General features: G+C 41.4%; 1 protein-coding gene across 2 annotated transcripts in view; it reads right to left on the bottom strand.

The window, feature by feature from the left end:
* The window catches only part of LOC115008002 (copine-9-like), a 170,984-nt gene that overhangs the window by 101,198 nt on the left and 52,969 nt on the right, over positions 1–16,817 (bottom strand). For both annotated transcript variants that reach the window (XM_029431214.1, XM_029431215.1), the window contains one exon: positions 11,882–11,985. In XM_029431214.1, coding sequence (XP_029287074.1) covers positions 11,882–11,985 — 104 coding nt within the window. The remainder of the gene's footprint in view (positions 1–11,881; positions 11,986–16,817) is intronic.

Raw genomic sequence — 16,817 nt, 5'->3', positions numbered from 1 at the left:
AACGTCCTAGATTGGTAGAAAAATTTAACGCACAGAAATCTCTCTAACCCCCCAACTCAACACTTCCCCTTCTCCAACAATTTCAAATTGAGCTCTATGCCGAGCTTGGGTGGGATCAAATGAAATTACCACACAGTAGGATAAGCCTGTGAGTGATGGCTAAATGAGATTTGAGTGTGGAGGAGCAATAGAGTTTCAAAAAATCTAATGACCTTGATAACCATTGCAGGCGGAAGGGGAGCTGGAGGGGTTCTTCTCAGAAATGGAGAATAATGAAAACAGTTTATGTTTTGATATATGAATTACGAAATATATACGAAATATGAATCACCTTCATATTTCGCCATATCTTTCCCTTCCTTCTGTTTTTTTGTATTCCTTTGTGCAATCCACACTTTAGGATTCAGATCACACAATGTAAAACTACAGGTGTCTTTTGTGAATGAGATCCACACATTTGAGTTGTACCAAATCCGAATTTGTGTTAGGGATTCATGGCAACCTGAGTGCCAGAGAAGCCTGAGGTTCTCGTTTATTAAAATTAGATTTGGATTTCCTGTGGCTTAATGCCAAGACATTCACTCATACTCGTAAAACTCAGCAGTAAGAGCATTACACCGTGCAAAATGGGCAGTAAGTCATTTAAGCTTATTCATATAGTCACCATGGGAGTGATTAGTACTGTGAAATCACATTACTGTTTTGTAAGTGTCAGTAAGTGAAAACCAACACTGTGATGAGAGGTTATATTTTAAAAATCCATCATGATCCTCCATGTTGAGGCAGACTACATCAAAGAAAGGCTAAACCAAGTCAAAGTTTATTTGGCGACAGCCCCAACAATTGACATTATAAAGTCCATTATCCTATTATTCATTTTATACTCAGACCTTTCCAAGGAAAGTAGGCTACTATATTCACTCAAATCCTTTTGGATTTGGATTCATAAAAAAACCAAAATGCTGCTGTAATCTCTGAAATTAAAAGAGTTAGTAAGTGGACCTTGAGTTAAGATGATTAAATCATTATGGATCAATATGGAAGTGATACGTTAAAAGCAGATAATTAACTATCTACATCAAACTAATGTCAAACTAATTTTAGTTCAGGGGCCACATACAGCACAATTTGATTTCAAGTGGGCGGGACCAGTAAAATCACAGCATAATAACCTATAAATAACAACAACTCCAAATGTTTCCCTTTGTTTTAGTATGTTCATATTGTATCTTTTTACAAAACATTACGAGCAACCTGAAATTTATGAAACAAAGGTGCAATTTCAACAATATTAAGCCTCAGTTTATCATTTACAGATGTGCATTACAACTTACAGATCACAGTGTGTCTACAAAGGCACAAAACATTTCGTAACAGGTATCTGGAACAGTATTTTACTTCATGATCAAAACAACAAAAGTCATCCCGCGGGCCAAATTGGACCCTCTGGCGGGCCGGTTTTGGCCCCCGGGCCGCATGTTTGACACTCCTGATCTACATAGTTCTTTATTCAGAATTATTCAAGAACTATGTATTAGCATGTTAAGTTCCTTGTTGTTTCCTAATAACTACATTCATCTGAAACATCCATCCCTGCCTCCTCAGCCTGCGTGGGTGTCTCCTCCTCATCAGAAGGAGGCTCTTCGCCGTGACCGTCGGCCGAGGCATAGAAGGGGAGAGAGTCAGTCTAGTGGTGACCGCTATGGGTGGGGCGGTCTTAGCTGATCAGGCTGACGACGGTGAAACTCTCTGATTAATCTGGCATGCAGGATGTGTCGAGCAGGCACCCAGGACCTTTCTTCAGGACCGTAACCTTCCCAGTCCCCCAGGTATTGTAGACCTCTTCCCCGGCGGTGGGAACAAAGGAGGCGGCAAAAGGTGTATGTAAGACCTCTCCATCGATGAAGCGAGATGGCGGGGGATGCGAAGCTCAAATGGACCAATGAACCAAGGCGCCAACTTCGTACACTCTACCCATAACGGGATGTCCCGGTTGAACAGCTCACTACGTACGTGGGGGCGATGGTGCGGCGGCGGTTGGCAGTTGTGACGTAGAAGTGTGCCATCTTATTGAACCGGTCAGAACGGTGGTATGACCGTTGGACATAGGCAACGCTCTGCATTGACCAATCGGCTCGCCACTCCTTCACTACGAGTGGGACCCAAATTCCCCTCAAACAAAGCCCGCCTTTTTGCTATCCTGGCTCCAAAATGGTGGAACGACCTCGTATTCCTTCACCATATGGCGGAAACGTATGTCTCAGGACAGCAGACAGTCTTCACATCTTCCAGCGCAGACTGAAAACTCACCTGTTTCAACTGCACCTCGGCAAATGAAGAAAACTAAATAACTGTACTTTGTATGTTGCACTTGTATTGGTTTGGCTTATTTATAGCAAATAGTTGAATTTGTATTCTATTGTTTCTGTATGTTGTTGCACTTCAAACTGGCTATTTGAAGACAGTGTTCACTTACACGATTGTGCCTATTTGAAGCTATTGTACTTACAACTCTGAACAGCAAGAATCTTGTATCTCCATGATTGTTTGCACTTTTTGTACGTCGCTTTGGACAAAAGTGTCAGCCAAATGAACTGTAATGTAATGTAATGTATGCAGGCGTATACAGAATATTGGCAATACGCTGGTGTACGTTGTTGAACGCTGAGGCCGTGAAACGTTTTTTGAACATTTTCAACTAGCTAAGCTAGTTAAGTCAGTCACTATTAAAAGATACACTGATTTTAGGGCATTTCTTTTGGCCTTGAATGAAGAAAGATGTCTCTGCATTTATTAAAACATACCATACATGCCAGCTAACTAATAAATGGAACCAGACAATAAAACCTGTGCCACTGTGTCCCATTCCTGCAATCAGCCGTTTGAGCACTTCATATTTGACTTTGTGGGTCCTCTGCCTCGTCGAATAGTATAGGCAAGGCCAGGTGCATCCTGTCAGGGAAAAAGTTCTGACCGTAGAGCAGTTTCTAATCCCAACTACAAAAAAAGAGCTGATATGCTCTCTCTGCCTCATTGGCTATTATAGGAGTTTTTGCTGAAACTTCTCAACAGTTGTGGCAGCACTGATTTGCTTAAGTGCTGCCACATGACCTTGGGATAGACAAGCTTGCTAGCTTTTTCTCAAAATATTTTATCTCGTCAGTTATATTATTCGGTTATTTTAAAAGACTAGTACTAGCATTATTCCTGTCTTTAAAACATTTTAACGTGTATGTTTGTGGCAGTAGTAAACGTGGTAGTAAACGTGTAGTTGTGTAGACTAATCACAACCCAACAACCTTTCTTAACTCACAACCAGAGGTTAATTAGATGTTTTTTTGCAATATTGTGTCTTGATATTCGTTTTGTGAAGGGGACCAACAATGTGGTCATGGACGAGTTGTTCAGGGCTCCCCAGTGATAAGGGTTTACTGTGTGTTCCTCTCTATGGTTCTCCTCTTGCCTCTCTGCCTCTTAAATTTCCTTCCTAAGTCATCATCATCATCATTAACTCTCCGGCTTGTGATCCAGAAATCGAACTCTGCGCTCCATCATGAAGGACATCCAAATTCTTAAAATGTATCTGGAAGAGCGAGGATCGAGGAGTGAGGAGGCTTGCCGGAGGAGCTATGAGCAAGAATACACTGGTGTATCCTTTGCGGAAGTATTTTCGGCACCGTGGCGTATGAAAGAGCCATCACACACAGCTGGAATAATCTCAAACCATGGCAGGACTCGGCAAATGTAACTGTTGCTTTTATAATCAGAAGTTTTAGTGATTTAAGATGATCAAATGCACAAACTTTCTGCCATTGTTTAACCATGTGTGTGTGTCACTCTTTATTTCTATAGTAGGCTACTTTTCATGCAAACATTTGTAGTGCTTCTCACAATACAATATATAAAGGCTATAATATATATTGTCTGTGTGTGTTTAAAAAAGTATGAAATCCATACCCCCTCAGTCGTATTTTGTGCCCCCTCTGTTTAAGCTTTATAGCAAAAATAGCAAAAACAACAAAAGTATTGCCTAAGATTGTGTGAATATAGCTCGCTGTTGTTTCAGGACTGCGCTGTTTGTTGTGTTTAGGTGCTGTAGGTGTGTGTGAGTGTATCTGTAGGTGTGTGTTTAGGTGCATATGTAGGTGTGTGTGTAGGTGCATGTATAGGTGTGAGTGTATATGTAGGTGCATGTGTAGGTGTGTGTGTAGGTGCATGTGTGAGTTTTATTTTATTTAGCCTTTATTTATACAGGTAAAATCTCATTGAGACACAGGGTCTCATTCTCAAGAGAAACCTGATCAGATAGTAACAGTACCATACAAAGTTACAGACAAACAGTGCATCTGTAGGTCTGTGTGTGTGTGTGTGTGTGTGTGTGTGTGTGTGTGTAGGTTTAGGTGCATGTGTAGTGTGTAGTTGTGTGTAGTTGTGTGAGTGCATGTGTAGGTGTGTGTAGTTGTGTGAGTGCATGTGTAGTTGTGTGAGTGCATGTGTAGGTGTGTGTAGTTGTGTGAGTGCATGTGTAGGTGTGTGTAGTTGTGTGAGTGCATGGGTAGGTGTGTGTGAGTGCGTGTGTAGGTTTGTGTGTAGATGTGTGTGAGTGCGTGTGTAAGTGTAGGTGTGTGTGATTGCGTGTGTAGGTTTGTGTGTGAGTGCGTGTGTAGGTGTGTGTGATTGCGTGTGTAGGTGTGTGTGTGTAGGTGTGTGTGACTACGTGTGTAGGTGTGTGAGTGCGTGTGTAAGTGTGTGTATGTGTGTGTGTGTAGATGCATGACAGAAGGTTAGCGTGAGTGCTACGTTCTTATGTGACTGCTCTGATTAACAAATTAATTGTTTGATTTTGAAACTTTGAAGCATTTCTGAGGTTATTCCACAGTTTAATCAATTCTTTGTATTTTATGAAAAGATTGCCCCCACAATTTTCAGTAGCCCCCTCTGTCACTTCATCCATGCGCCTGGTCTGCATATGTAGCCTTCATTATTGTCGCACAAAAGTAAATAAGTGATCATAAACAATGTTATGCTCATTTGATGTTGCTTTAAAATGACACTACAAGGAAAGGATGTCTCATTTTATGAAATGTTTATAGCCTTGACTCCTCTCTCCTCGAGTAGCTTCCTCGCCTCCTCTGCTCGCATCTCCCGTGGGCGGGACTAGGATGCGAAGCAAGGAGTCAAGGATATACAAACATGGAAATGAGAAATCCAATCCTATTCCTTGTGTTTCCTCTTTTACTGTTGTGCTTTGCACTTCAGGGCCACCATAGTTTATTCTGTAATTCTATTCTGTTGGTTATTCTGTACACAAAATCTATTCGTTCAACAAGGGAGAGTTTGATGTTGATCTTCCTCAGTTTTATTTCATTTCTTTTCCCCTGTTAAAGGTTTTTGGGGAAGTTTCTCTTTATCTGAATAGAGGGTCTAAGGACAGAGGGTGATGTATGCTGTACAGATTGTGAAGCCTCTTCAGGCACATTTGTGATATTGGGTTGTATAAATAAAATGCAATTGTCTTCACTTGAGAAATATTTTTTTATGGGAAAATATTTTAATTGCTTTGTTACAAAGAGTCTTTAGCTTGTAATGATATTTGAAATGTTATGAGACATTGGACAGCGTTCATCACTGTGATTCACATCACATTACTTCATTTTCACTTTTTCTCACATTAGGAATTCCCACTGTATTTGATGTATTTCTTACTATGTTTTGGTGAACATTGTAAGTTTGCTTTACATTGTGCATTGGCGGGTTTCAGGAGGACTGCAGAGAAAGAAGCTTTTGAACTCATTTAACAAGCTGTGTATGGAAGGTGGGCATGATTTGTACATATCAAGTTTGGATCATGATTGAGGCTTCTCTTATTCACAGTCTGAGCCTTCAGAGTACATACTAAAACATTAATTGCATGGTGTGTTAAGTTTAGGTCTTATTCATTCCTTTAGGGTGCAGATACAAAATGTAGAACAGCCTTAATTACATTTTTCTACAATACTCAATGATTGCAACACCTGTGCTCTCAGTGTGATGGAATTTATGCTATTAGCACTCATGACTAGGTTTATGTTCTTTAAATATTTGTTAGATTTTGCAGTGGACTGGTCTGCTGGGTCTTTGATAAGCTCACACTATTGCAGGTTCAATAGCCAAGGCATCTATTATGCTGCACTCAGAAATGGTTTTGACACTTTTGTATCAAACCTGAAATCTTTCGGGAAATCACTATCTCTAAACACTGTAATCAACTGCGGCTCTCCTGGTCCCTACTGATAGCTCTTTTAGATTGTATGAACCTGGGACCTGTAACATTATTATGTTAAATCCAATCACTAAGGTGTTTGCTATAAGGTACAAGTTAAAATGAATAAGCTGAATCACAGCTTTGGACAAATGTTGGACATACTGTGGTGTTTGTTCATATATAACGTATATTCATATTATATTGGTCACTCAAATGTTGCTTAGTCGAAAGTACAAATTTGAAATAATGCAGACTAAAGAAAAATGCTGGCAGTACTTAAAGGTTCTCTTTACGTAATTCAGAGCATATCTATAATTGAGATGATTAGATGAGAACGTTTTATTAATTCCAATGGGAAAACTTGTTTGCCACCAAACCTACTCATACAAGCAAGAGACATTATAGACATTACATTCACAGTACATAACAAATACTGTACAACACCATTAAGAGCCATTTGAAAATGATTACCAGCTGAAATATGAATATCTAAAAGTGATCGGGTTCAATTTGGTGCACATCATCCTCTCTCCCCCTCTCCAGTCTTCTTAAGCACTTATAACTCTCTCCTTATCCTTCTTCTCTTAGCGACTCTCGCTAAATCCTCAGTTGTTTACACTCCTTTCGGCTGTGCTAACGTTATCTGCTGTAGCTTGGCAGCTAGCGATGGCATCTCTATATCCCTCTTCTGCTCTCTCCTGCTCGTGTGTTTCATGTTTAGCTATTCCTCTGCCTCCTTTAGTGATAATGGTACATGTGTTAAATGTAGTGTATATGCAGGGTTGGAGGCGAGTTTTAAAGGGCTAGAGGTGCGGCTCCGCACCATGGAAAGTCAGGGGTTAGCAACTGTAGCTGTTAGCAAGCCTACCAGAGGTATCTCCTGTTAGCTGTCCCACGGCGGGGCCCGAGCAGCCGGGAGACTGGTGACTGTCCGAAAGAAGTGTAATCAGAAGCCCACGGCTCACCACCAACCGATTGCTGTTTCTAACAGGTTCTCCCCACTCAGCGACACACCCGCTGAGACGCCAACTCTGATTATCAGGAGCTCAATTCTGAGATACCTGGGGCCAGAGCGGGCGATATATATGCACATTTAAAACTGCTGACTACACGTAAATACAGTCAGATTGTTATTCACGTCGGCGGTAATGACACCCGATTGCGTCAATCGGAGTGCACTAAAATTAACGTGGAGTCGGTGCGTAGATATGCAAAGACGATGTCGGACTCCGTAGTTTTCTCTGGTCCTCTGCCAAATCTAACAAGTGATGACATGTTTAGCCGCATGTCATCATTCCGTCGCTGGCTCTCATGGTGGTGTCCAGATAATGATGTGGACTTCATAGATAATTGGCGGACTTTCTGGGAAACTCCTGGTCTTTGACTGTTTTACTCCAATCGACCTTAACCAACTAACTTCAACAATCTCATCGTCTAAGCCATCAACCTGTCTTTTAGACCCGATTCCAACTAAACTGTTTAAAGAACCTTTACCCTTAATTAACTCCAATCGACCTTAACCAACTAACTTCAACAATCTCATCATCTAAGCCATCAACCTGTCTTTTAGACCCGATTCCAACTAAACTATTTAAAGAACCTTTACCCTTAATTAACTCCTCGTTATTAAATATGATCAACCTGTCTCTATTATCTGGCTACGTACCACCATCCTTTAAAGTAGCTGTAATAAAATCTCTGATCTTGGCTAAAACAGCTTCCAATTCCTGCTGCCGGGCCGCGACAGTCTCCTGTTTCTGCTGCCGGGCCGCGACAGTCTCCTGTTTCTGCTGCCGGGCCACGACAGTCTCCTGTTCCTGCTGTTGGGCCGTGACAGGCCCCTGTTTCTGCTGCCGGACCGCAACAGTCCCTTGTTTCCGCTATTGGGCCACGACAGTCTCCAGTTCCTACTGCTGGACCGCAACAGCTCCCTGTTTTCACTGTTGGGCCGCGACAGCCTCCAGTTCCTGCTGCCGGGCTGCGACAGCCTCCAGTTCCTGCTGCCGGGCTGCGACAGCCTCCAGTTCCTGCTGCCGGGCCACGACAGTCTCCTGTTCCTGCTGTTGGGCCGCGACAGGCCCCTATTTCTGCTGCCGGACCTCCGCAGACTTCAGTCTAGTTGTACTACCTGTCTGTGTGTTTTCCCTCTGATTGTTGATTTGTTCCTCCTGTGTCCGTTCACCTTGCCCTTATGTTTTAGCCTCTCTCCCCAGCTGTGTCTCGTTCCCCTCGTTAGTGTCTGTGTGTATATATCCCTGTCTTCCCCAGTGTTCCTTGTCAGATTGTCATCTAAGTGTCACCCTTGCAGATGTCTCCATGTGCTTCCTCATGCTACCCATGTCATCCTGGTTTGTCTTTTCAGTTTACTGTTTACCTTTTGTTAATCTCCTCCTTTAGAAATAAATAATCCAAGCAACAGGTAAAACTTTGGCTTTCAAAGATGAACTTCATGATGAACTTTTACTGTCAGGTAAGTATTTGGTGAAAATGACAAATCTACATTTAAAATCTAAGCTTTATTTGAGTTTGAGTCAAGTATTTTTGGGGGTTAGGATTAGATGCAATCTGCCTGTATTCATTGCTCCTGAACTTTACCTGTATTTCCCCAATAATCATTGCTACTGTAGTGCCAACTCTAGCACGTTTAACATATGCACAAACTAAACTAAAACAGAATAATAAAATAAGACTAATTTTGTCAAGAGATTGGGCCAGGCCATTTTATTTATCTCCCGATTCTGAGAATTTATAGGCGGTTATTTTCACTGATGCAGTGACTTGGGCTTTGCTTAAGTTCCCTGCGTGCTACCGTACGTTTTTATCTTATTCAGGAACATTGGAAAAGCCTGCGAGCCGCACAGAAATATAATGCATTCTATTTGGATATTTTTCTGAAGGCCAGAAAAGAAAAGGAACAATTTTGAGTGACATTATTTTATTTAGTTTTATTTAATATATCCAAACACCTTATTTAATAAAGTTGTTCCAGAACAAAATGTACATACAGGTACATTATTTTAAAAAGCATCCATCAAGCAAAAAAACATTAGGTTCAAATGTTTATCACTGTCACTCCTGGCTGAGCACTTTGTGGAACTCCATTAGTAATTTAGGGACAATGTTCATTACTTCAAATATGTTCTGCAAAATGTGCGTGAAGCATCAGAAAAACAATTGATTTGATAAATGAATTATTTCCTCTTTACTGAAGTGAAAACATGGAATATAAACTCAAAGCATGCATTTAGTGGGAGTTTTGCAACACAACAATAACACAAGATTTGCTGGTACCACCTAAAACTACCAACCAAAACCAATAATGCACTTCACTTGAGAGGGAGAGTGTATGTGTGGCCATTGTGTGTGTTATACTTTGCATATCTTAATAGTTCAGTATTAATGATTTACTTTGTCAGGAGATTAAGACTAAGCGGGGCAGCTGCTGTCCCAGGGGAGGAAGCTAGGAACCAATTGATTTTCAGATTTCTGAATTAGTTTCTTTTTACTCATAGTTTAAAATCATTATAAATTGCACAAAATCAATGTCTGTTCGTCTTTTAAGAGGAATAGACATAGACAGAATAATAAACATGTTTACATCCTGGTACATCCTCTCTCTAGCTAATTTTCCTATTCATGACAACTGTATGTTATATAAGTCACCCGTTTAAATTATATTAAGGGTTAAAGTTATGCATAATTAAGGGTATGGCTGCTTTCAGCGACCTTTCAGCCCCTACTCGTCTGCGAGGCATCACCTCAGCTAGTCCGAGTCACTGAACTTGAACTCTCAGCCGTGTTTGTGGTTTTGGTTTCATGCAAATATCGGACAAATTATATAAATTGCTGTGTGGTTAATTTGACGTCGGGTATCCTGCCGGGCGCTGGGTGATGTGCTCGCATTAGTTTCCAACGAGATATCAGAAAAATAATGTCCATTGATTTACTGAAACTTGGCCAAATCCTTAGGACTCTGGCAAGATAAAAGGAGGAGACTGCGCTTTATGGTGAATAATGCACAAATTTAAGAAACTGACAAGATTGCATTTCACTGGAGTTGTACATTGTAATGTTACAATTTCATATGACAAATCAAATTGATTGATTGAAGAAGTCTGTGCTCCAGTTTTTTCCGGTGAGTGAAATGTTTGTATTTTACTGGTATGTTAGCACTGAGTATCAGGTAGCGGTTTCTGAGCTCACCATACCTGGCTTGTTAGCTTAGCTCATTGTAGTAAATGAGTTTACTGCCAGCTTTAGCTGGTAGCTTAGCATTTGTTATGCTAACAGTAACTGGTCCCGCTGAGCCTTTCTCTTCCCTAGCTCCCCCTCTGGTCTAAATATGGTGACTTCTTGTCCCAAAAACCCAAGAGGGCGACGGCCAAACTTGAGGCTTCAAATCTGTAGTCCACAAACCAATGGGTGACGTCTCGATGACTGTTCACTTCTTATATACAGTTCTAAAGTTTTGATGGCATACAGATGGGACATGCGTATGATAAAATTTTACTCATAAGAACCTTATGGACCCTACCAGCCACGTTGATGCAGAAAGTATCATTTATCATCATAAGGGTAAGTTAGCATCAGAGCTCTTGATTACTTTACACCAGTGGTCTTCACTATTTTTTATGTGAGAGCCACATTGATAGGACATAGTCAATAGGAGAGCCACTTTTACCGCAAAGTATGAAAAGCTACATCCAGTCATATGTGTGTGTATGTGTATATATATGTGTGTGTGTGTGTATATATATATATATATATATTACACACACACACACACACACACACACACATCTACCCGTCCAAGAGCACATTCGCCATTGTAGTGCTGGATAGACAGCCAAAACGGACAACTCCGCAGTGATTCAAGTGTAGTGTCGAGCAAGTTTAAATATCTTGTTTCTAGTCTATATTTGCATTTTTCATCAATTATTTGTCGGCTAATAGAGCAGACACTTTCAGTGTTTTAATGGGTTATATGTAATAGCCCTGCTTGTTTTTATGAAATATATGTATTGACTCCATAATCATATCTATCACCCCTTTATTTATCCCACTGCCATGCGAGCCACCAATTAAAGCTTGGCGAGCCGCAGGAGGCTCGCGAGCCCTCCAATGACTAATACTGCCTTACACCCTAGACATTTCGAGGTCCTGCAGCAACACACATTAAGCTAGTTGAGCTACATGTCAACTAGTTAACATCGAGCTTAACTTTGCGGCAAAGATGGTCTTTAATCGATGCGGTGATATCGAGCCACTGATGCAGAACACATGACAGACAAAGGAGAAGCGCAGAAGGCTTACATCATTTGAGATGATCCCAGAACCAGGCTATTGTTGAAGGCTATCATCTTATACTATAATAAAATTTAGCTACTTTACAGATTTTTATGGTTTGGTTTTCCTAAATGTACTTTATTATCTCAATTTTACACATACTGTTTTGGGAAAGACTCTAAAAGATTAATACATTTGTAACATACTCAGCTCTGACGCTCTGGATGCTTCTAAACTCAGTGGGTATGAGTAAGGAAGCCAAAATAAGAGGAGACTTGATTGAAGTCATTCCCTAGTATAACAAAGGAAAGAAACAGTGGCGCTGTAGACGAAAAAGATGTTCCAACTTACACATCAAAGCGAAGGTTCTGCTTCTCTTCAAAGAAGAAATCAAGGACAAACTTCCTCACAAAGTCGGGGTTCAGTGTGTTATCGATCACTTCTGTCCGACCAAACTGATGAAAAGACAGAGAGAAGAGAGACAGAGGACGAGAAAGTCAACATCCCACTGATCAATCTGTACATTTATGAGAGGGAAAATTAACTAACACTGAAGAAGGGTAACTACTGTTGTGTTGCCTATTTTTGTAGGTTTTTAGGTTTTCAACCATCAAACATTTGAGAGAAAGTGACTCACTTTCTGTAAATTGGTCCTAACCTGATTTAGGCCCTGCTGAGAAAAGTTTATTAGCTATTTAAATCTCGGATCTGATTATCTTACTTGGATAAAAAATGACCATTGCTCAGTTTAATCATTTTAAAGTTTTATAACTATCTCATTATTTTAAGATAACAAATTATGGCTTTTCTGAGCTAATTAATCCTGATACTTTGTAGAAGTATTGACGTATAATTAGGTAGAGTTAGGTATTACTTTCAATCAATCTCAATTATTGGATAAAGGCAGAACAGGCAGAAATTGGAAGCCTGTGGAGCCTCACCGGGGGCCCATAAGGGCCAGTTCACCTCCAGCTAGACTGCCCCTCACGATAGATTGTGAAAAACATATTTTCATGTACATAATATCAGAACAAGATATTGTTGAATAAGAACAAATCTGTACAACGACAGTACATGTACAGTGATGTTGATAGTACTCATTCAAATTTGGTAGGGTCGGAGCGCCGCTACGAGAGGGCCTCCCTAAGCCTAAGTGTTATGGAGGGGAAAACTCTGACTGTTGTCTGTGCTTATGCACCGAACAGCAGCTCAGAGTATTTGTCAAGTGGTGGATGAAGACACTGGACACGTAAGCCCAAACGGGTAGTGAAGGTGAACTGGAAGCGTCTGGAAGAAGCCCCTGTCCAGGAGATCTTCAACTTGCACCTCCGACGGAGCTTTTCAGGCATCCCTGTGGAGGTTGGGGTCATTGAACCTGAGTGGCCGATGTTCAAAGCCTCTATTGCTGAAGCTGCGGTGATGAGCTGTGGTCTCAAGGTCTTAGGTGCCTCAATGGGCGGTAAACATTGAACTCCGTGGTGGACACGTCAGGGAAGCCGTCTGACTGAAGAAGGGTCCTTCCAGGTTATGTTATCCGGGAGGACTGCGGAAACAGTTGCAGGGTACCTACAGGCTCGAAGGGCTGCAGCCTCTGCCGTGACAAAGGCAAAGCAGCGGGAGAAGTTCAGAGAAGCTATGGAAAAGGATTTTCGGTCAGGCATCAAGGTGCTTCTGGAAAACCGTTCGGCACCTCATGAGGGGGAAGCGGGGAAACATCCAAGCTGTGTACAGCAAGGGTGGGACTCTGCCGACTTCGACTGAGAAGGTTATCGGATAGTAGAAGGAGCACTTTGAGGAACTCATGAATCCGACTAACACGGCCTCTATGGTAGAGGCAGAGCTAGAAGGTGATAGGGGATCATCATCAATTTCTCTGATGGAAGTGACTGAGGTAGTCAAACAACTCCACAGTGGCAAAGTCACAGGGGACTGATTAGATCCTTCCATAAATGCTGAAGGCTTTGGGTGTGGAGGGGCTGTCATGGATGACACGCCTCATCAACATTGCATGGAAGTCTGGGACAGTGCCTAGGGGATGGCAGACCGGGGTGGTGGTTCACCTGTTCAAAAAGGGGAACCAGAGAGTGTGTGCCAACTACAGGGGTATCATACATCTCAGCCTCCCTGGTTAAGTCTACTCCAAGGTGCTGGAAAGGAGGGTTTGGCCGATAGTCGAACCACGGAATGAAGACGAACAATGTGGATATCATCCTGGCCGTGGCACAACTCTTTACTCTCTCAAGTGAAGTGAAGGAGTTAAAGTACCTCGAGGTCTTGTTCGTGAGTGAGGGGACAATGGAGCGAGCGAGAGAAGTATTACCGCATGGTTGTGACAAAAAGCGAGCTGAGCCAGAAGGCAAAGCTCTCAATCTACTGGTCAATCTTCATTCCTACTCTCACCTATGGTCATGAAGGCTGGGTCATGACCGAAAGAACGAGATTGCGGGTACAAGCAGCCAAAATTAGTTTACTCAGGTGGGTGGCTGGCGTTAGAGATAGGGTGAGAAGCTCAGCCATCTGAGAGAGACTCGGAGTAGAGCCGCTGCTCCTTTGCGTTGAAAGGAGCCAGTTGAGGTGGTTCGGGCATCTAGTAAGGATGCCACCTGGGCGTTTCCCTAGGGAGGTGTTCTAGGCAAGTCCAGCTGGGAGGAGACCCCAAGGACGTCGGGGAGGCCACCAATGCCATACTGGGTTAACGTTATACAGTGCCAATGGGTTGTACTGACCCAGGTTTAGGGTCTGGGTACTAAAATCTGGTTATTTTTTACCTAGAATTAGACACAACAATCTCAACTTTTACCCTAAAATTGTCATAAATGTAACGTACATATGACATAGACCAGGGGTGTCAAACTTGCGGCCCGGGGGCCAAATCCGGCCCGCCAGAGGGTCCAATCCGGCCCGCGGGATGACTTTGCAAAGTGTAAAAGTGAGTTGCTTTGATCATAAAGTAAAGTACTTTATTGTTCAGTTCCAGATACCTGTGACAAAATGTTTTGTCTCTTTGTAGATACACTGTGATCTGTAAGTTGTAATGCCCATGTGTGAATGATAAACAGATAATAATAATAATAATAATAATATTGCATCATATTATATTGTTGAAATTGCACCTTTTTTTCTTAAGAAATGTCAGGTTGTTCATAATGTTTTGTAAAAAGATAGTTAATTAAATTTGAACATTTTCAGAATATACTTGTACTTTCTTGCACTAAGACGAAGGGAAAAATTTGGAGTTGTCGTTATTTATAGGTTATTATGCTGTGATTTTACTGGTCCGGCGCACCGGAGATCAAATTGTGTTGTATGTGGCACCTGAACTAAAATGAGTTTGACACCCCTGGCCTAGACTATAATGCCTTCTACACATGGATGTATCTACTAACAACAGCGTTAGTCTCGTACTGTGGCACTGATTGGCTAATCCTTTGGGCTACCACAGTAATCATTGGCTTGATTGCTTCTTAATCAAGAAACCGCTGATTCATGTCACAATGCCAGAGAATTCAGTCAACTCAATGGAGTGGGTGGATTTAAAGGTCTGGACTCGGGCAACAACATTTGTGTTCTCAGATCTCTAACAAGTGTGACTCTAGGAAACTTGTGAGTTTAGCCCTACTGGAGCTCACAGGAAGACAAATGTGCATTGTATCCTATACTGATACAGTGATTGTGTCAATGCAATACTTATATTCACAGTATTGTATTGCAATATGGCAACAGTCATTATACTGTAATGTAACATAAAATGTCAACCTATTTTGGGAAAAAATATATAATAATAATTTTGTACAATTTTATACATTTGAATATGTAATATGGCCTCATGAAGCGAAAACATATTATTCATAGTATTATGAAGGTAGTGTTTTAATTGTATCACAGGAGTGTTTAGGAGTGTCATATTATAGCTGTGTACATCGTAATTTGTAGAGTTTTGAGAAACTGAGCTATAGTTTCAGGAAACGTGTTTAAACGTTTAGGAAATATTAAGTGTACTCATTGGATCTTTTTTATCATAAAATATTGCTAAGTAGAGTTCTACATATTTAAGTAATTGACAAAAATAACCAGAGGAACCCAAAGAGAGTTTACATTTTCAGTTAATTTAGGGCCTCTGTTTGCCCTAAGCAGCTGTTCAGTTTGCATATGCCTCAGGCAAGATCTGCACTTTTCCCCAATAACAAGTAGTGCAAGAGATACTATTTCCATAATTATACACAATCCACGACCAATCTGATACTGCATTTCCATCAGTTCATTTTGAGTTTATTATTTAGTGACAAGAAAAAGCAGGTGCCCTGAGAACTTCAACTGGTAATTCAAAGGGCAAGAAACAAACGGATCCTGGTTTTCTGAGAAAGAACTGCTCCCACAGGCAGATGAGTTGAATTATATTTGAAATGAGCAAAGAGAAAGGAGTGCAATAGGTTTTGGGTAACAAGCCCACCACTGACAGGGACGAGGGGAAGAGTAGGAGATTGGTTTCATATAATGGAATATGAGCTGTCTCCCTCACAACCACAAACACACACACTGACAAAAAGTATATTTTAATAAGCTCTTATCTTATCTAAATCTTATCTTTTTTTTAGTACGTTTTCTGTGCAGGTTCTTCTCTGTCACACACAAGACAGTTTGTTTCCGGCAGATCTTTAACTATTTTTCCCCCACATAGTTTGAAAACTAGATTTGTTTTCATTTAATTGCATCAATAAGTGCCTCGAGCCAAATCTACCAATGTATTCAGACAGCCCACACGGTACGTGTTAGTGACAATTCACGTGTAGCAAGGAGGATGCTTGTTACCCTTTGCTTGTTGACAGACAGCTTCACTAATGTCCAAGGAGAGTGTAAGAGGAGGAAGTGGGCAGCAAAGTGGGACCTGCAACCATATGGAAGGCTGCACCCCAAACTGCCAACCCAGGACTGAAGAAATCTCCTCTGCTCTTTTATCGGCTCAGATTTAAAAACATAAAGAGCAGTGGAAAATACATTCACAGCCAAACCACATGCCTCTGTTGCTGCTGTAATCAACAGCAAAAGGCCCCAGAAACTCCACGGAAAGAGGAGAAAAGCTTTGGTCTGCTGAGATTGAGAGACAGCAAAGAAAATAGACGTGTGGACGGCACGCCTGCGGGCCCACCAGGAGTTATTTTTTGCCATGTGTTGTGTACAGTCCACCATGCTGGATGGGGTACCCCTGTCATACCTTATTAGAAAGCTTAGAATCTCATCTATTTAGATTTTGAGATCACAATCACAACAGCAGGTACAATCAGCTACT

Source organism: Cottoperca gobio, chromosome 5 (genome assembly GCF_900634415.1).
Source record: "Cottoperca gobio chromosome 5, fCotGob3.1, whole genome shotgun sequence".
NCBI lineage: Eukaryota > Metazoa > Chordata > Actinopteri > Perciformes > Bovichtidae > Cottoperca > Cottoperca gobio.
This window is presented reverse-complemented; position numbering and strand designations above follow the sequence as displayed.